At 34.6% G+C, this 21,113-nt stretch overlaps 1 protein-coding gene across 1 annotated transcript in view; it reads left to right on the forward strand.

Moving 5' to 3' along the window:
- LOC102533247 (cytochrome P450 2C18-like) overlaps positions 1-21,113 on the forward strand; it is a 65,786-nt gene that overhangs the window by 12,160 nt on the left and 32,513 nt on the right. The window contains exons 4-6 of the mRNA XM_031682404.2: positions 10,859-11,019; positions 12,213-12,389; positions 20,447-20,588. Of these exons, the coding sequence (XP_031538264.2) occupies positions 10,859-11,019; positions 12,213-12,389; positions 20,447-20,588 (480 nt within the window). The remainder of the gene's footprint in view (positions 1-10,858; positions 11,020-12,212; positions 12,390-20,446; positions 20,589-21,113) is intronic.

Raw genomic sequence — 21,113 nt, forward strand, 5'->3', positions numbered from 1 at the left:
TTAAGTATATTGTGACTCTGCCCTTCATACTTGCCTCTTTGTGGTTCCTTCTTTATATCTTTAGTTGTAGGTCTTTTCTGGTAGATTCTGGTCTTTTTCCATTCATGATTGTTCTATAAGTTGCTGTAATTTTGGTGTGCCTGTGGGAGAAGGTGAACTCGTGGTTTTTCTGCTCTGCCATCTTCATCAATCTCCTCCCACATTTTCTTTTCTTTTCTTTTCTTTATTTATTTTATTGAAGTGTAGTCAGTTACCATGTGTCAATTTCTGGTCTTGTAGTAATCTTTAATGGAAAAGAATATGAAAATGAATATATATATATATATGCATAACTGAGACATTATGCTGTACACCAGAAGTTGACACATTTTCTTTTCATCATAAATAGTTGGTGGACATCTAGGTTGTTTCCATCTCTTGGCTATTGTCAACATGGGACTTCAGATATCTCTTTGAGATCATGATTCAGCCATTTTGAATAAAAATTGAGATTGCCCAAAAGTGAGATTGCTGGATAATATGGTATATTCTTTTTATTTTTTGAGGAACTTCCATACTGGTTTTCATAGTTAACAGTTTGACATTCCACTAACTATATACAAGGGTTCTATTTCTCCACTCCCTCACCAGTATTTGTTATTTTCTTCCTTTCTTTCTTCCTTCCTCCCTCTTCCCTCCCTCTGTTCCTCCATTTCTTTCCTTTTTTGCCATGATAATGGCCATTCTAATAGATGTGACATGATACCACTTTGCTTTTGATTTGCATTTTCTAATGTGTACTGTAAACCCAGACAGTTATATTGTTTTTTCTTTTTTGTAATGCAGATGCCTAATTTAATCTTTGATTGCCAAGGCATCCATTTTAAAGAGGCATCTCCCTCAAAAATTGCTATCTCAAATAAACACATGCTAGCTGCAGAACTAGATAAAGAGCTTCCACCATTGAGGCTCCTTTATCCTTGGTTATTTCAATTACTGACCATTTGGCCTATTTATTTTATTTCTCTTGTTCTTTAAATTGCCACTCTTATGTTTTAAATTCACCAATAGTGAGCCCTCAAAACCCTAGGCCCCAGCCATTCCCCCCAGTGAGAACAGAACCCCAGGCCCGTGTATGAGTAGTCTCTCTCTCCACTCACAGCCTTACGGTGTGTCCTCAGATATGCTGGCAATTTCCAAGTCTCCTGAGTTATAAACTCTATTTTCTAAAGTTTCCTGATGGTTACTGCTAAAGGGCTTTTTGCATTCCTAATAAGCATCACCAGGTCTGGTCAAACCACACCATTGGTTATTGATAGTCTGAGACCAATGCAGAACATAATGATTAGAGATGTTGAGCATCTTTTCCTACATGTGTATATATGATTGATCGTTTTTATTTCTTCTTATACTTTTTTAAATGAGCACAAGTTAAAGATATTATTTAATTTATTAATGAGAAAAATCAATTACAACCAGTTGTAATAAGGTGTTACTATCAATTCAAAGGAGAAGGGTAAAAAAGTGCAAACTTACTTACAGTAAAGGAATGTTGATGTGAATGTGCAAATGAAGACAAAACTAGCTTAGGAAAGTCAACTGAACTTCTGCTGGACAGAACTGAGTTTGTATGTCAATAGACAAGAATTATTTTGCATTGCTGTCAGTTACTGATAATTTATAAGTTGTTGCATAGAGTTCCAAGAAAATTCCGTCAGATAAAGCACAAGGGTGAACTATGGAGAATGTATAGTTTTCTGCTGGAGCACACATTTTCCATACAATGTAGCTGTAACTACACCTCTATATCCAAATTTTTAAAAATACACTTTCTTGAAAGGATGTGCTCTATACTCACTTTTTTCCCTCAGCTTTATTGAATTATAATTGATTATAACATTTTGTAAGTTTAAAATATATATGTTGATTTATGTTTATATTCTACAATATATTTACTACCATAGTACTATCTAACCACTCCATCAGGTCACATAATTATTATTTCTTTTGAAAACATTCGAGATCAACTTCTTTAGCAACTTGTAGGTATATGACACAGTAATGTTTTCTGTAATCACAATCCTGTGCATTAGCTCCCCAGAACTACTTCTTCTAACTGGAAGTTTATACTCATTTGACTGGTATGTCCCCATTTCCCACACTCCCCAGCTCCTGGTAACCACCCTTCTATTCTTTGTTTCTATGAGTTTGCTTTTTTTAGGTTCCACATATAAGTGAGGTCATAGGGTATTTGTCTTTTTATGTTTAACTTATTTCACTTAGCATAATGCCCTGAAGTTCCATCCATGTTTTTGCAAATGCAAGCATTTCCTCCTTTCTGAATGCTGAATGATATTTCATTGGGTATGTGTATGTGGTTGACCCTTGAACAACATGGGTTTGAACTGTGCAGGTCCAATTATATTCAGATTTTTAAAATAAATATATACTACATTACTACATGTTTTATGGTTAGTTGAATCCTTGGATGCAAGAATGTGGATGTAGAGGACTGACTGTAAAGTTATACATGGATTTTTGACTGTGCGGGGGGTCAGTGCCCCAACTCCCGTATTGTTCAAGAATCAACTGTATGTAAGTGACAAATATACATCTGTTTATCAGTGGATAATAGGAATAATAATAGGAATATAAAATAATTTTATTTGACCGAACTGAGACTATAGCCTGGGAGACACAGATTCAAGAAGCACTTGAATTGTGTTCTGTCAGGCTTCAAAATGGGGAAGGTTTATAAAGGCAAAACCCATAAATTACATAAGAGGTTTGTTAAGAATTATAACTGAAGATGGCAGGAAGTAAGGGTACTTGTTAAGGAAGGACTGGTTTGGGTCTGAAATGGTTGAAGAGACCTTGAGACCATAAGGTTCTAACTGACAGCTGCTAGCAGTTACTGTGTTCAGAATGGCTGGTGCTGTGATAAACTTCAGAAAATTCAGTTCTCAGTAATAAGGAGTGTGTCTAAAACTACATCCACAATAGCCACCCAGTCCCATTTTGAAATCCTTAACTACAGTTACTGCATTTTAATGTTTAAATGCATTATATTGTTTAATGGTTAAAGCGTATGTACATCGTATGTTTAAGACCACAAAAAGCTATTCTCGATATTATAAAATTCAAGCCAAATTATGTATGAGCCAGAATGACTTCCCCATACTTCAGTATGTGAAAATTTCTTCCATTATGTTATGGACACGTAGGTTGTGTCCACATCTTGGATATTGTGAATACTGCTGCAATTAACATGGCAGCACAGAAATCTCTTTTATATCCTGCTTTCATTTTCTTCAGATACATAGCCAGCAGTTGGATTGCTGGATAATATGTTAGTTCTATTTTTAATATGTGTAGGAACCTGCATGCTGTTTTACATAGTGGCTGTACCAGTTCACGTTCATACCAACAGTGGACAAGTGTTCCCTTTTCTTCAGAACCCAGCCAACACTGTTACCTTTAGACTTTTTGATAATAGCTATTCTAAAAGGTCTGAGGTGATGTCTTATATTTTTGATTTGCACTTCTCTAGTGATTATTGATTTTGAGAAACTTTTTGTGTACCCATAAGCCATCTGTGTCTTTGAAAAAAATGTCTATTCAGTCCCTCTGCCCATTTTTTAAAAATTGAAATATAGTCAGTTTACAATGTTGTGTTAATTTGTAGTGTACAGCACAGTGGTTCAGGTATACATATACTATTTTACATATAGTAGTTTCTGTCTGCAAATCCTGAACTCCCAATGTATCCGTCCACCCTCGCCTTTACCCTCTGGTAACTGTAAGGTTTTTTGCTGCCTGAGTCTGTTTCTGTTTTGTAAATAAGTTCTTTTGTGCCATTTGTTTTAGATTCCACAGATAAGTGATATTGTGTGGTATTTTTCTTTCTCTTTCTGGCTTATCACACTTAGTATGACAGTCTCCAGGTCCTTCAACGTTGCTGCCAGTGGCATTATTTTATTCTTTTTAATGGCTGGGTAGTATTCCATTGTGTGTGTGTATGTGTGTGTGTGTGTGTGTGTGTGTGTGTGTGTGTGATCACAGCTTCTTTATCCAGTCATCTCTTGATGGACATTTAGGCTGTTTCCATGTCTTGGCTATTGTAAATAGTGCTGCTATGAACATTGGTGTGCATGTATCTTTTTGAATTAGAGTTCCCTCTGGATATATGCCCAGGAGTGGGATTGCTGGATCATATGGTAAGACTACTTTTTGTTTTTAAAGGAATCTCCTTATTGTTTTCCATAATGGCTGCACCAAACTATGTTCCCACCAATATTTTAGGAGGGTTACCTTTTCTCCACACCCTCTCCAGCATTTATCATTTGTGAACTTTTCAGTGATGGCTATTCTGAGTGGTATAAGTTGATAATTCCTTGTAGTCATGATTTGCATTTCTCTGATAATTAGTGATATTGAGCATTTTTTCATGTGTCTGTTGGCCAAATGTATGTTTTCATTGGAGAGATGTTTGTTTAGGTCTTTTGTGCATTTTTTGATTGGGTTTTTTTTGTTATTGTTATTGGGCTGTATGAGCTGCTTGTATATTCTAGAAAGTAAGCCTTTGTTAGTAGCATCATTTGCAAATATTTTCTCCCATTCCATAGGTTGTCTTTTTGTTTGTAGTTTATATGTTTATGTAGTATGTTTATAGTTTCCTTTGCTATAAGGCTTACAAGTTTAACCAGGTCCCATTTGTTTATTTTTGTTTTTGTTTCTATTGTCTGGGTAGACTGCCCTAGGAGAATGTTGCTGAGATTTATGTCAAAGGGTACTTTGCCTATGTTTTCTTCTAGTAGGTTTATAGTGTCTTGTCTTATGTTTTTAAGCCATTTTGAGTTTATTTCTGTATATGGTGTAAGGGAGTGTTCTAACTTCATTGACTTACATGCAGCTGTCCAGCTTTCCCAACACTGCTTGCCAAAGAGGCTGTCTTACTTCCATTGTATTCTTGCCTCCTTTGTCAAAGATTAGTTGACCATAGGTGTGTGGGTGTATTTCTGGGCTCTCTATTCCGATCAATTGATCTGTATGTCTGTTTATGTGCCAGTGCCATGCGGTTTTGATTACTGTAGCTCTCTAGTATTGTCTGAAGTCTGGAAGGGATATTCCTCTAGCTTCATTCTTTTTCTTCGGTATTACTTTGGCAATTCTGGGTCTTGTGATTCCATGTAAATTTTAGGATTATTTGCTCTCGTTCTGTGAAAAATGTCCTGGGTTATTTGATAGGGATTACATTTAATTTGTAGATTGCTTTGGGTACTATGGTCATCTCAGCAGTATTAATTCTCCAAATCCAAGAACATAGGATTTCTTTCCATTTCTTTAGATCATCTTTAATTTCCTTTATCAATGTTTTATAGTTCTCCATGTGTAAGTCTTTCACCTCCTTGGTTAGGTTTATTCCTAAGCATTTTATTAATTTTGGGGATTTTTTTTTTACTTCCCTTTTCTGATGTTTTATTGTTAGCATAGATAAATACAAGACATTTCTGTGTCCTCTGCCCATTTTCAATTGGATTATTTTTATCCTGTTAAGTTGTATGAATTTTTAAAAATGTATTTTAGGTTTTAACCTCTTATCAGATATATGATTTGTAAATATTTTCTCTCACTTTGTAGGTTGCCATTTCATTTTGTTGATCATTTTGTTTTGCTATGCAGTAAACCTTGTTTGATGTAGTCTCCTTATTTATTTTTGCTTTTATTTCTTGTGCTTTTGGTGTTGTATTAAAAAAATCCATTGCCAAGACCAGTGTCAAGAAATGTTTTCCCTAAGTTTTCTTCTAGGAGTTTTATAGTTTAATGTCTTATATTTAAGTCTTTAATCAATTTAGAGTTAACTTTTGTGAGAAGTATAAGATAGGTATTATATTTTATTCTCTTGCATGTGAATATCCAGTTTTCCCAACACCACTTATTGAAGAGAGTATCCTTTCCATAATGTGTTTTCTTGACTCTTGTCAAATAATAGTTCATAGTATATGTATGGGTTTACTTCTTGGCTCGCAATTCCATTCATTGGTCTATATGTCTGTTTTTACACCAGTATGATTTTTTTTAGCTTTGTAATATAATTTGAAATCAGAAAATTTAATGTGTCCAGCTTTTTTCTTTGTTATCAGGACTTCTTTGTGTATTTGGGTCTTTTTGTCTTTCCATTTTAATTTTAGGATTTTTTAAATTTCTGTAAATAATGTTATTAGAATTTTGACCAAAATCACATTGAATCTATAGATGAGTTTGTGTAATAAGAACATATTAACATTGCTGATCTGTGAACACTGTATATCTTCCCATTTATTCATGCCTTCTTTTTTTTTGAAGTGTAGTGAATTACAGTGTATCAATTTCTGGTGTACAGCACAATGTCCCAGTCATATTCATATCTTCTCTACTTCATCAGTGTCTTACAAGGAAACAGTGTACAGAGCTTTTACTTCTTTGGGTAAATTTAGTCCCAAGTATTCTATTGTTTTTGTTGCTATTTAAATTGGGATTAATTTTTTGTTTGTTTTTCATAAAGTTTGTTGATAATATGTAGAAACACATGTTTTTTGTATGTTGATTTTGTATTCTGCAACCTTACTAAATTCATTGAATATTTCTGTCAATTTCTGGTTGAATCTTTAGGGGTTGTTAATATATAAGATCATTGCATCTACAAACAGATTTTTTTACATTTTACTTTTATTTGGATACCTTTTATTTTTTGTGTGTGATTGTTCTTGCTAGGATTTCCATCATTGTGTTCAGTAGGAGTTGTAAAAGTGAGCACAATCGTATTTCTGATCTTAGAGGAAACACTTCTACTCTTTCACCTTTGAGTATGATATTAGCTGTGGTCTTATCATATATGACCTTTACTATGTTAAGTAAAGGGATATGGAAGTGTTTTTATCATGAAAGAATTTTGGATTTTATCAAATGCTTTTTCTTCTTCTATTGAGATAATCATATGATTTTTACTTTTAATTCAGTTAATGTGGTGAATCACATTTATTGATTTACAAAAGTTTGAAAGAGTTGCCAGTCCTTAAATGTTTGTAGAATTCATCAGTGAAACCATCTGGTTTGGGATTTTTGTTTTGTTTTGTTTTTTGTTGGGAGTTATTACTGATTTGACAACCTTATTGTTTGGTTTGTCAGATTTTCTGTTTCTTTATGATTCAGTATTAACAGACTGTGTGTTTCTAGAAATGTATTTCTTCTAGTTTATCTATTCCATTGGTGTGTAATGGTTCATAGTAGTCTCTTCCTTTTTTGTATTTCTCTGGTATCAGTTGTAATGTCTCCTCCTGATTTCTGATTTTATTCTTCGGAGTCTTCTTTCTTTCTTAGTCTAGGTAAAGGTTTGTCAGTTTTGTCTGTTAACTTCTGTACTAGAAGTAATAGTGGTTTACGTACCACCTCTACATCATTAAAGTATTCTGATTTTGTCTATATATTTACCTGTATCAGCTAGCTTTATACTTACAAATGCTTTTGTATTGCTGTTCAGTGTCCTATTGTTTCAACTTTATGGAGTCCTTTTAGCATTTCCTTTAAGATATGTCTAATGATGATGAACTCCCTTAGCATTTGTTTATCTGAGAAAATATTTATTTGTCCATTATTTTTGAAGAATTGTTTTGCCAGATATAATATTCTTGGTTGGCAGGTTTTTTTCTTTCTCTCTCTCTCTTTCTCTCTCTCTTTCTTTCTTCATTTTGAATTATTTCACCCCACTGCTTTCTGGCCCGCAATATTTATTCTTAGTAATCTGTTGTTAGTCTTAACGATGCTTCTGTTGAATGTGACAAGTCGCTTTTGTCTTGTGGCTATCCAAATTCTCTCTTGTCTTTGATTTTCACAATTTGATTATAATATAGCTCACTGTATATTTCTTTTGTTCATCATAGCTAGTTTGTGTATTGGCCTTCTAGAATCTGGGTGTCACTTTTCTCCCCAGATATGGGAAGTATTTTCCATTATTTCTTCAAATAAGCTTCCTACCCACCTCCCTCTTTTTCTGTAATGTATTTATCGATCCACTGGTTGGTGTCCTATAAATCCCTTATTGTCTCTTCACTCTTCTTCAATTTTTTCCTTTTGTTCTTCTGATTAATATCAAATGAGCAAAAATTTTGTGGTATATTGTGTTCTTCAACCTGCCACATTTCAGTTGTTATTTCTAATGTGTTCTGTCTTTGTTGACAGTCTCATTTTGTTCATGCATCATTTTCTTGAGCTTGTGGAGGAGCATCTTTATCACTTTTTAATAAAATTCTGTGTTCAGACAAGTGATGTTGCTTCATTTCTATAGGATTAGTTCCAGAGGTTTATTTTGTTCATTGTTTGAACCATTTTTCCTGCTTCTTTGTTTCATGACTGTGTGTTGGGATCTATAAATTAGAAAAAAAAATAGCCATCTCTCTCAGTCTTTATGGAGCAGATTTACATAGGGCAAAACATTAGCGGTTATCTTGGCCAGAGACTTCTGGGGGCCTCTGAAGCTTTTTTCTTTTGGTGTATGCAACTTCTCTGGGCTTGTGTGTATAATTTCACAACTAGAAAAGCTTGTCAATTTCTTTTTCAGGAGCTGAGAATCTCTTGCTCTATTTGTTGTCTGTCTGTACATTGCAATTTTTCGGATTCAACAGGAGCAAGCTGGGATCATCCTCACTTTTCTCAGTGGCATCCAACGTTTGTGAGTTCCCCCTCAACAACCTGAGCCAGGGTAGGCAGATACCAATCCTTTGGGTAGTCCTCCGAAAAGCCAGAACACCAGATAAAGCTCCACTCCTCTCCCTTCCCCTTGAAGGAACAGTCTCAAGTTGTGCACCTTTTTTAGATTGTGCTAAGCCATGCTGGCCATAGCAAATCACTACTCCCACCCTCTTTTATTCTCAGAGGTCCCAGACATCCAGACTGTTCCAGTCTTATCAGCCCTCCAAGTGAGATAGGATAGAAAACATTTCCTGAATCAGCCCTGGGGTTCACTGGATGGATGCCTCATCGTTCTCTTCCCTATGATGGAGTAATCACACCTGGACGTTCTTTTCTAGCATTGAGTTGACCCAGCTTGGGGGAGGTACTGATGAAGGTAAAGTGAAATTGCACTTCTTATCAGTTTCATTGTATCTGTTTTCAGCTTTGTGCTCGCCTGTGGTACTGTGACTTCTTAAAGGATTCTAATCAGTGTTTCTGTGGAGGAATGAGGGCTGGAACCTCCTGTTTCACCATCTTTCTGATATCCCTCTCCACTGTACTTTTGATTTAAGTAGTCCTCCCTTACATTTATAGATGGGAATATGGGGTCTCTCTCTATATAATGAATTTTCTTTGATCATTTGGTTGCAACAAATTTATTTTACCTCCTACCAAAAGAGAAAACCCTTCCTCTAATGTAATTTCTTTACTGGAAATATAATTAACTTGATTTCAATGATGGGAATTTTAAAATTTATTAAAACATACTGTTCTAGCTATACAGGACAGTCAGTATCCCAGAAGTCTACATAGAGTAGCTTTGCTTAAATAAATTGATTTTCGATGATTATTGGAAATGGTGGACATCTAATTCTTTTTTCTTTCCTTTTTTTAAAAGAGCTCAGCTTTTTATTGAATGTGCTACTAAAGGTTTAGTCAGAAAGACCAGAGCCCATGTCATCATCAGACTCCTCCGATTCTTCTCTTTTCTCCCACTTTCTTCCCCTCAGCTGGGTCAGCAGTGGTAGAGGGGGCAGGACCTCCTGCTGGTGCAGCACCGGCTGCTGGGGCAGGTCTACCAGCCCCTATGTTGCAGATGGAAGCTCCCAATGTTAACATTGGCCAGAGTCTTTGCAAACAAGCTTTGTCAGAAAGGTTCCACATTTACACTGGCTGCTTTAATGAGGGCATTGATCTTATCCTCCATGACTGTCATGTCATCGTTGTGCAGAATGAGGGCCGAATAGATGCATGCGAGCTTGGAGACCTAGGCCGTGGCACCGGAGAGCTCTTAGGTGGGTGCTACCGGGTGCGGTGTTAGTCACCAGATGAAGTGAGGGCCTCACCCCAACGTACCCTTAGCTCCCTTGGAAGGACCAAGCACCTTGGCGACTGCTGAGGAAAGAGGGTAGACATTTAATTCCTTTTTTTTTTTTTTAGACATTCAGTTCTTAAAGAAAGTTTCTTTAGCATTGAAATAAAAAATGAAAGAACCTCAGTTACCAATTTACCTTCACTTATTTGAGATTTATTTTACGTTTTATATTTGGTTTAGAAAAATTCAATTTATAATACTCACTCACATTACATTTTATTGTTCATACAGTATGGATACTTACTGCTTTTGTACATTTGTTTTTTTCAAATACTTGAATTCACCTACAATCCCTTCCTCTCTTTAGCTTTTCCTCTACTGATTCTAACATCATTCTTTCAACTGTTCATTATACAAAACCACTTTGAGGTATCTAATTATTCTTTTTCTCTCTTTATCAGTGCCTAATTTTCTATAGGCTTTCCAGACAGATGATATTCAGCCTTGCCACCTTTAGTTATGAAATGATATGAAAGTGCCCTATTAAGTGTTTCTGTCATTTTCCTTACAAATTAGCAGGCACCTTGAGTGAAAAGGGTACAAGTAAAGGTAGAGGATATGACTTGAATTAAAAAAAAAAACTATCATTTAACTAGTTAGGTTGAAATGGTGTACTCAGCCTAAGGTAAAAGTGATGTGTTGATTTTATACTTGTTGAATATTTTGTGGTTAAGAGAATTTGTAGGAGAGGGATTGATTTAAAATTTCTAACATCATCTTGACCTGTTACCGCAAAGACAGTGTGTTTCATATGTATGTTTTAATGGGGTGTTTAAATTGTTTGTTATTCTTTAGCTTCACCCTGTGATCCCACTTTCATCCTGGGCTGTGCTCCCTGCAATGTGATCTGCTCCATTATTTTCCAGAATTGTTTTGATTATAAAAATCAGACTTTTCTAGACATAATGGAAAAAATAAATGAAAATCTCAAGATTCTGAGCTCCCCATGGTTGCAGGTTAGGCCAAGATCCTTTTTTCTCGAGAAATCATTTGTGCTCTTTTCTCCATGAAGTCCAAATCTCTGTGTCCACCACACTGTGAAGTGAATGTGTGAACACCACAGTCCTGCCCAGAGCTTAGCATCCTGGAGTGCTCATCTGGGAAAGATAGCTGAGCCCTTTAATGATGGGTAGGAATATACATGCCCAGGATTCAGAACTGAAATTCAACACTATTGACCCTGTTCAGTTGTTCTTCCACTAAATTCCAAAGCCCAATTTCCATAAAATACTTTGGTAATTTCCTCAAAGCATGTCTACAGCAATAAAAGTCTTTCCAGGCCCTTCGGGAAAGGCTCCCATTACACACAAGTCTTGTTTTCCAGTCCCCACTTAAGGACTTCTTCAGCCCAATGGTTGGCAGAAATATCCACATTTAGGAAAGAAGAGAATGTCTCCTTCAAGGAGAGAGAATGCTGCCAGGGGACACTGACTAGGTTAGGAGTGTCTGATGTTTCAGTTGGTATCCTAACTGACAAGGGAATTGTTTTAGAGATGACAAAATGATTGGGTTTTTTGGTGTATGAACCATAAACGGATATCATAGTTGTACCCTGTGCTGAGCTGATGTTCTGCACTCTGCCTAAAGAGGTAGTGGTGTGATCTTAGGGAAGTCCCTTACTTGCTCTGCTACATAGTTACTTTATACATAAAATGTTGAGCTGTGTTTCATGATAATTTTAGGACCCTCTCAGTTCTAAAATACTGATTTCACATTTGAAGCTACTAAACAGAAATAGGAACATCAGGGACCAGCTTTGTGCTCTATATCAGGTTGTCCAAACTCCCTTAACATCTGTTGACATCTACAACATGTGAATCATGGTATTTCATTCCTTCCTATATTTCATGGTTGCAAGAAAGAATTGATGTAAAAAATGAGATAATTGATGTAAAGATGCTTTTGTACTGTAAACATGGTGTATTAGTATAGGAAATAATTATCATCTTTGATCCCCAGTCAGAATTATCTTCCTCACATATATGTATCAGCATAGAAAATGATGTATTTGTGAAGTAGAGATTCCCCTCAATACAGATACCATATTATATTAATATTTATACCACAGTTTCCAACCAGGGCTTCGTGTATAGTATATAAGTCTTCATTAAGTGTTCTATATTTAATAGACTACTGTTTTCTCTTCTAGATCTGCAATACTTTCCCTGCTCTCCTTGATTATTTCCCAGGGAGTCATAATAAATTATTTAAAAATGTTACTCGGGTAACAGGTTATGTTTTGGAGCAAATAAGGGAACACCAAACATCCCTGGACATTAACAATCCTCGGGACTTAATTGATTGTTTCCTGATCAAGATGGAGCAGGTAAAATGTTCATGATGGCTCAGTTGTTTCATTGCTTATGCATTTTATGGGTCATTGAATAGTTCTGTATTTACCAGAGATGTTTTCAGTGTTCAGGCAAACAATGGTGACAAGATTTTAAGTACTCATTGTGTGCATGAAGCTACACTAATCACTATGGAAGCTATAATATCTAATTGTTAAATAAGTTGAATATATTGATCTTCCTCTTGGGTGTTAGTATCTACCCAAGGAGAGACAGCATGACACCTCAGGTGAAATGTAAACAATTACATACAAGTTAGAAAATACAAAATACCATTCTACAATATGAATACGGGCTTTATCATTGCATACACTGTGTGAAAGAATGGAAAAGAATGACTTAATCTAGCTGGGCTTTTTGCATGTCTGTTGGTTGGAAATAAATGTTAATAAATTTGCATTGAAGCAAAAGGAAGGGTATTTCAGGTGTGTGCATACTGTACATAGCACTGCAGAGATATGTGATAGGAAAGAGTTGGTGGATGGAAGAGAGAAGCCTTAGTTGAGTGTAAAATAAAATGAATTGGCATAAATGTGGAGATGGAGTTACATATCTATATGCATGAGTCCTTTATCATTCATTGAAAAGAATATTTTTCCCACATGAAACATCTTGGCACCCTTGTCAAAAATAGACTGAAATTGGGTGGGTATATTTGTGTATTGTCAAATCTATTCCAATAATCTATATGTCACTTGTTATACCAGTAGTATATCATCTGGTAGCCTTAATTACTAGCTTTGTAGTTAGTTTTGAAATTGAGAAGTTTGAGTTATCTAATTTTGTTGTTAATTTTTAAAGTTGTTTTGTCTATTTTGGGGCCTTTGAATTTTCAGATCAATTTTAGGTTATACTTGTCACTTTATGCAAAGAAATCAGTAGTGATTTTGCTAGGGATTGCAGGAAATCTATAGATCAGTTTGCAGTTAACATCATTTAACAAATTGGAGTGAAATTCACATACCATACAATTAACCATTTTAAAGTGTACAGCTTATTAGTATTTAGTGTATTCACAGTGCTGTGTAACTACTAGCTTTCTCATTTCAAAGCTTTTCCATTACTTTGCAGAAGCATTCAATATCCATTAAATGATCATTATTCCCTCCACCCCATCATATGTTAACCTGTAATCTGCTTTATGTGTCCGTGGATTTGCCTCTTATGAATGTGTCATATAAAAGGACTCATAGCATTGTCCCTACTGCTTCTGGGTTCTTTCACCTAGTATAATGTTTTGGAAACTTAGCTAAGTTTAGTATCTATTAGTACTTTGCTTTTCTCTTTCATGGCTGAATAATACCCCATTTTATGTACATATTATAACTTTTATGCATTTGCCTATTGGTGGACATTTGTGTTGTTTCTAATTTTTGGTCTTAGGAATGATGTTGCTATAAGCATTTGTGTACAAGTTTCTTCACGGGCATGCTTCCATTTTTGTTGGGTATATTCCTAGGTGCTTAATTGTCAGGACATACAGTAATTTTATTTCTAACATTTTGAGGAACAGCCAAGCTTTTCTGCAATGACTGCAGCATTTATATTTCCACCAGCAATGTACAAGGATTACTATTTTCCCACGTAATTGCCAATACTTACTTTCTAATTTCTTGTAATTGTTAAAGCTAGTCTAGTTAATGTGAAGTTGTATTTCACTGTGGATTTAATTTGCGTTTCCTTAATGAACAATGAGGTTGAATTAATTTTCTTGTGCTGTTCCTCATTTTAATATTTTTTTTTGAGAAATGTTATTTAAGTCCTTTGCCTTTTTAAAATTGGGTTGCTTGTCTTTGTTGTTGAGCTGTGAAAGTTGATAGTTCAGGCATCATACCCTTACATATGCATAAAATGGAAATATTTTCCCCCGACATGTAGGTTGTCATTTCACATCTTTGACTGACTTTTGATACACAAACATTTTTATTTTGATGAAGATAATATGTATCAGGAAACTAGACATACACACACACACATATTTGTTACTTTGGTGTCAAATCTAAGAATCTGTTGCCAATTGTGAGTTCATGAAGATTTACCATGACTTCTTCTAAGTGTTTTATAGGTTTACCTCTTATATTTAAGTTTTTCATCTATTTTGAGTTATATTTTGTACATGGAGTGAGGCAGAGATCCAACTTCATTCGTTTCCATGTGGTTACCTAGTTGTTCCAACACCATTTTACAGTTAATGTATCTCATAGTAACGAAATAATTCCAATCCTTCCCTTCCATCCCTTCTATCATGCTGTCATTCATTCCACTTACATAAAAGCGTATATATTTATAGGTAGTATATTCATAAATATTAATCAAATACATTGCTGTTAATATTTTGAACAAACTTTTAGCTGTTAGATCAATTAAGAATAAGTAAAAACTTTTTTTACCTTTACTCATTCTTTCTTTGTAACTTTTCACTTCTTTATTTAGATATATTTCTGACCTATATAATTGTCCTTCTCTCTGAAGAATTTCTTTTAACACTTCTTTCAGGGCATTTCTGCTGGCAACAGATTTCCTCTTTTTTTCTTTTCCTGAGAAAGTCTTCATTTCTCTTTCCCTTTTGAAGCATCATTTGCAGGATATGCAGTCTTGAGTGATGATTTCTTTTTCTTAACACTTTAAATGTTTCACTTCACTCTCATCTTGCTTGCAAGATACATGAGGAGAAATAGGAATAATTCATATCTTTGTTCCTTTATAAGTATGGTGTTTTTTACCTTTGGCTTTTTCAGAAGTTTTAAGTTTATCTTTGATTTTTTGTAGTCTGAAATGTACGCCTAGTTGTAGAGTTTTGGGGTTTAGTTTTTGTTATTTGGCATTTATATTTAGTGTTCTTTGAGTTTCTTTGATCTGCAGTTTGGTGTGTGATATTTGGGTAAATTCTCAGCCATTATTTTTCAAATATTTCTTCTATTCCTTTCTCTTTTTTTCCTCCTTCTGGTATTTCCATTCATGCATATGTTATACATTTTGTATTTCTCCCATAATCTTTATATATGCTTTTTGGTTTTCTTTCCTCTGTTTTTAAAATTCTTTGTTCTCTTTACTTTGGAGGATATGTCTATCCTCAGTATCAGAGATTCTTTACTCAGCTGTGTCCAGTGTACTAATAAGCTCACCAAAGGCATTCTTTATTTCTGTTACAATGTTTTGATCATAGTATTTTGGGGGGTTCTTTCGGAGGACTTTTTTTCTCTCTCCTTACATTGCCCATCTGCTCTTGCATGCTTTCTACTTCATCCACTGACTCATGAGTATATTATCCATAGTTTTATGTCCTAGTCTAATAATTCCACATCCCTGTCATGTCAGTTTCTGATGCTTGCTCTGTCAAATTCTTTTTTCTTTTTTGTCTTTTTGTATGCCTTGTAAATTTGTCTTGAACACTGGACATGATGTACTAGGTAAAAGGAACTGTTATAAGTAGGCATTTAGTGAAATGAGGGTGACATGTGGGAGGAGGGGAAGCATTCTATAGTCCTATGATTTGGTCTCAGATATTTGATGACCTTATGCCTTTGGACTATGAATTTGACACGTGATTCTCACTGTTTTTTCTCCCTTCTTAGGTGGGACAAGATAGGGTGAGTGGACTGGAGTGGATATTTCACTTCTCTCACATGGAATGCTAGAGTTGACTGAATTAAATGTTTCCCTTCCCCCATGTTTGTTAGGCTCAGATACCCTAGCAGGTGAGGCTATTGGTTAACTAGTTTCTCTTGAGGGCAGGCCGTATTACAAAGAATACAGTGCCCTGGTATATTTAAAAAGCATTCCTTTTGCCTTCCCTCTTTTGGAAACATGAAGAGATTTTTCTGCAGTTTTACTGCAAGAACTTGCTCAAGCTCCAAGAGGTAAATCTCAAAAAATTGTGGTGGTCCCTGGAAGGCAGGGTCACTCTGTAGATTTTCTCTCAGAGTTGTCCACACTGAGGTTTTAGGAATTTCTCAATTATAATTCACATTTTCCTTCCCTGACACTGGTTCTTATGGTTGTTTCCACTCGTGAGTCTTCTTTCCTGGTAAGTCTGACTTCCTGTATTCCCCTTTCAATCTTTACAACCTTGGAGGCAGTGGTTTTCCCTTTGAGTTCACATCTCTTAGGAATCCTTGAAGAGTTGTCAGTATTTCAGTCTGTTCAGCTTTTTACTTGTTCTTAGATGTGGAAATTTCCAAGCTCTTCATCTGTGAAACTATCAGATTTATTTTTCTATGCTTATGTATTTGTGAGTGAGTTTTCACTCTGTTACTGATTCCTAGCCTCATTTTATTTCGGTCAGAGAAGACAGTTTGTATTATTTTCATATTTTTCATTTTGTTGAGAATTGTTTACAACCTAACATATGGTCTACCATGGGGAAGGTTGTACGTGCACTGGAGAAGAGTATGTTCTGCTGTTGTTGAGTCAAGTATTCTTTATATATTTGTTAGTATATTTGATTCTAGTGTTGTTTAAGTCTTATATTTGTTCACTGATCTTTTGTCTAGATGTACTAACCATTATGAAAAGTTGGGTATTGAAGTCTCCCACTGTTACTGTGGGACTCTCCGTTTATCCTTTCAATTCTTTTAATATTTGCTTCATATATTTTGGTTCATACATATATAAAATTATATAGCTTCTGAAAGAATTTACCTCTTTATCCAGTATAAAACATTCCATTCTTACTTGCTCCTTTTAAACTATTTTTCATTAAAATCTATTTTTTTTCTAGCATTAGTATAGACATTCCTGCTTTATTTGGCTACTCATTGCTTGCCCAATCTCTTTCCTTTTTTCTCTTTCAACATATTTGTGTCACTGGGTCTCAAATGAGTTTCTTGTAGATAATACAGTTTTCTCACTGAAAATAATTGACATACAGCATATTAGTAACAGCTGTACAACATAATGATTCAGCATATGTGTGTATTGCAAAATGATTATCATAATAAGTATAGTTACCATCCATTACAATAAGTAGTTACAGATTTTCTTTCTTGTAATGAGAAATTTTAAGATTTACTCTCTACACTGGAATTTGACACAACATTGTAAAAGGACTATAATTCAATAAAAAATGTGAAAAAAATTTACTCTCCTAGCAACTTTCAAATATATTGTACAGTATTAACCATAGTCATCAGGCTGTACAGTACGTCTTTATTTACTTTATAGCTGGAAGTTTGTGCCTTTTGATTCCCTTCTTACATATTGACCACCTTTCATCTCTGGTAGCCACCAATGTATTCTGTGTATTTATGAGATCAGGTTTTTAAAATATTTCACATATAAGTTTGATCATATGGTATTTGTCTTTCTGTGTCTGATTTATTTCATTTAGGATAATAACTACAAGGCCCATCCATGTTGTCAAAATGTCAGAATTCCCTTCTTTTTTATGGCTAAATTATATTCTATACATTTATGGATATATGTATATATATGTAATGGAATATTTTTATACAAATTTAAATATTGGTTCTTTTAATGTCTGTCTTAAAATGTGAATTTTAATCAAAGCAGTTAGTTATATTGAAGGATTTATTTCTTTTCTGTTATTTTTAGCTCTAATGCATTTTATGGTTTTAATTTCTCAATTCTTCCAATATAGCCTTATTTTTTGTTTATCAGTTTTTTCCTTAGTGTACCTTTTTTATTTCCTCTTCAAATTTTAGTGTATTTTTAAGTTAACTTCTTAGTACTTTTAATGGGGATTACTGTTAACATCCTAAATTTATAAGAACTCAATATGAATTGATTATACAGTAGCTTCAAATTGCATGCGTTAACTCTGCTCTTATCAAACTTCATTCCCCTTTATTCAACTGGTGTCACAAATTACATTTTTATATATAGTTTTGTGCCTGGGGACATATTTATAATGATTGTTTTATGCATTTTTCTTTAAATAATACAGAAAATAAAAAAGATGTTTTTATACTAGAATACATAATATTAGCATTTCTATTTACTTACATTCTTTTAGAAAATTTATTTATTTATTTAATTGATGTATAGTTGATTTACAATGTATTAGTTTCTGGTGTATAGCATAGTGACTCATCTATACAGGTACATATACTCTTTTTCAAATTCTTCTTTATTATAGATTATTACAAGCTACTGAATATAGTTCCTTGTGCTATACGATAGGACCTTGTTGTTTATCTATTCTGTATATAGTAGTTTGTATCTCTGATCATGAACTCCCAGTTTCTCCCTTCTCCCCTTTCCTCTTTGGTAACCATTAGTTTGTTTTCTGTCTGTGACTCTGTTTCTGTTTTGTAAATAAGTTTACTTGTGTCATTTTTTTGATTCCACACATAAGTCAGATATGTCTTTCTGTGTCTGATTTACTTCACTTAGTGTGATCATCTCTAGGCCCATCCATGTTGCTGCAAATAGCATGTTTCATTCTTTTTTATGGCTGAGTAGTATTCCATGTATACCATTGTATACCACAACTACTTTATACAGTCATCTGCCAGTGGACATTTAGTTTTCTCTTATGTCTTGACTATTGTAAATAGTGCTGCCTTGAACATTGGGGTGCATGTATCTTTTTGAATTAGCGTTTCCTCTAGATATATGCACAGGAGTGGGATTGCTTGATCATAAGGTACATCTATTTGAGTTTTTTTTTGTTTTGAGATGGTTTTCTTTTTTTCTTTGAAAATACTTCATTTTATTTCTTTTTCTAATTTTATTTTTAGTTTTAATTTTTAAAATGGAGATACTGGAGACTGAACCCAGGACCTCATGCATGCTGAGAATGAGCTTTACCACTGAGCTATATCCCCAGTCCCCTATTTTTAGTTTTTCAAGGAATCTTCATACTGTCCTTCACAGTGGCTACACCAATTTACATTCCCACCAACAGCTGTAGGTGGGTTCCCTTCTCTCCACAGCCTGTTCAGTATTTATTATTTGCAGACTTTTAAATGATGGCCATCTGACTTTTGATTTGTATTTCCCTAGTAATTAGCAATATTGAGCATCTTTTTGTGTGTCTGTTGGCCATCTGTCACTTACACACATATTTTTTAAAAGAATATTTATTTACTAATATACTTTTGAATTTTCATATAGTGCCTTTGATTTTAACCTGAAAGCTGACTCCATTTAGCAGTTTTTGTATGGCTGATCTACTAACCAGGAACCCCTTATCTTTATTTGGGGAGTATCTCGAAATCTCCTATTTTATGGAGGATAGTTGTGCCAGATATAGAATTCTTGGTTGACATTTTTACATTCAGGACATTAAAATATCTTTCCACTGATTTCTGATCTCCATAGCTTCTGTTGAAAAATGAGCTGTTACTCATTTGTGGACCCTTTTTTCATGATAATTCACTTCCTCTTGATGTTTTAAACATTCTCTCTTTTGCTTTGGCTTTTGGCAGTTTGAATAAAATATGCCTTGCTGTGGGTCTTTTTGGCTTTATTCTTCTTATAGTTTGTCTTGCTTCTTGGATTTGAAGTAGATTCACATACTTCACCAAATTTTGGAAGTTTTCTACCACTCTTTTTCAAGAATTTATTTTCTCTTCTTTTCTTCTCTCTTTTCTGGGACTCCCATAAAGTAGATGATAGTACACTTGATTAAATTCCATACACCCCTTAGGCTCTGTTCTTTTTATTCATTCCTTTTTCTTTTTGATATTCACAGAGGAAATTTCTGTTGTCCTATCTTCAGGTTTGCTGTTTCTTTTTTGGGTTTCCTCAAATCTGCTGTTGATACATTCTGGTAATTTTTTTTTTTAAATTTCAGGTATTGTACCTTTTAGCTCTAAAATTTCTGTTTGGTTCCTTTTTATAATATCTTTCTTATCATTCCCCATGATTCTTCCACTTCTTTAATTTTCTTTAGTTCTTGTACAACAATTTGAGCATGTTTAAGACATGTATCTTAAAGTATTTATCAAGTCCAATGCCTGGGCTTCCTCAGGAATGATTCGTATCAACTTCTTTTTTTAGCTGTTAATGGTCCATACTTACCTGCTTTTTTGTATCTTTTGTAATGTTTTAATCAAATCATTCCTAGGAAAAGCACAATCAAAAGTTGGCATATACATTTGAAAACTTGGCATTCACGATATCTGATTTGTTTGGAGCTGGGACAGAGACAACAAGCACCACTCTGAGATATGGTCTCCTCCTCCTGCTCAAGCACCCAGAGGCCACAGGTATGACCAACATGGTGGACAGAGTGATTTCAAAAGAGATATTGCAAAGAGACTGGGAGTGCTTCCTACCTTGTTTCTCCTAGAGAAGTATGTAAATCTCTATTTGAGCAGCTTAATTTTTTCAAATTTAATGAAGGAAGACTAATGGGACGTCTTTACATAATATGAGAGAATGACTGAGAAGAGTGAATACACTGTGGACAGTAGCAGAATCAACAAAGCAGCATCTGGATTTTGTGGGAAGTTGTTAGTAGCAGACACAACCTGCATGACTTGGCCTGAAAGTACATCTTGGTTTTATTATAAAGGTCACTTTGATCTGTCCTCATTCTCAAAATGCAGTGTCCTAACACCAAGACAGGGAAAATGAAATCTCTCCTTCTTGAAGCATAAGTGGAAATCCTAGAATTTTAGTGAGGCTTCCTGAGATAATTTGTACAGCATGGTAAGTGCTTTAAAATTTTAGAGTCACAAAAAACTGATGTGTGTATAAAGGAGTTTTATTACTCCAGAAGGTTGCTTCCA

This window comes from Vicugna pacos, chromosome 11, assembly GCF_048564905.1.
Source record: "Vicugna pacos chromosome 11, VicPac4, whole genome shotgun sequence".
Taxonomy (NCBI): domain Eukaryota; kingdom Metazoa; phylum Chordata; class Mammalia; order Artiodactyla; family Camelidae; genus Vicugna; species Vicugna pacos.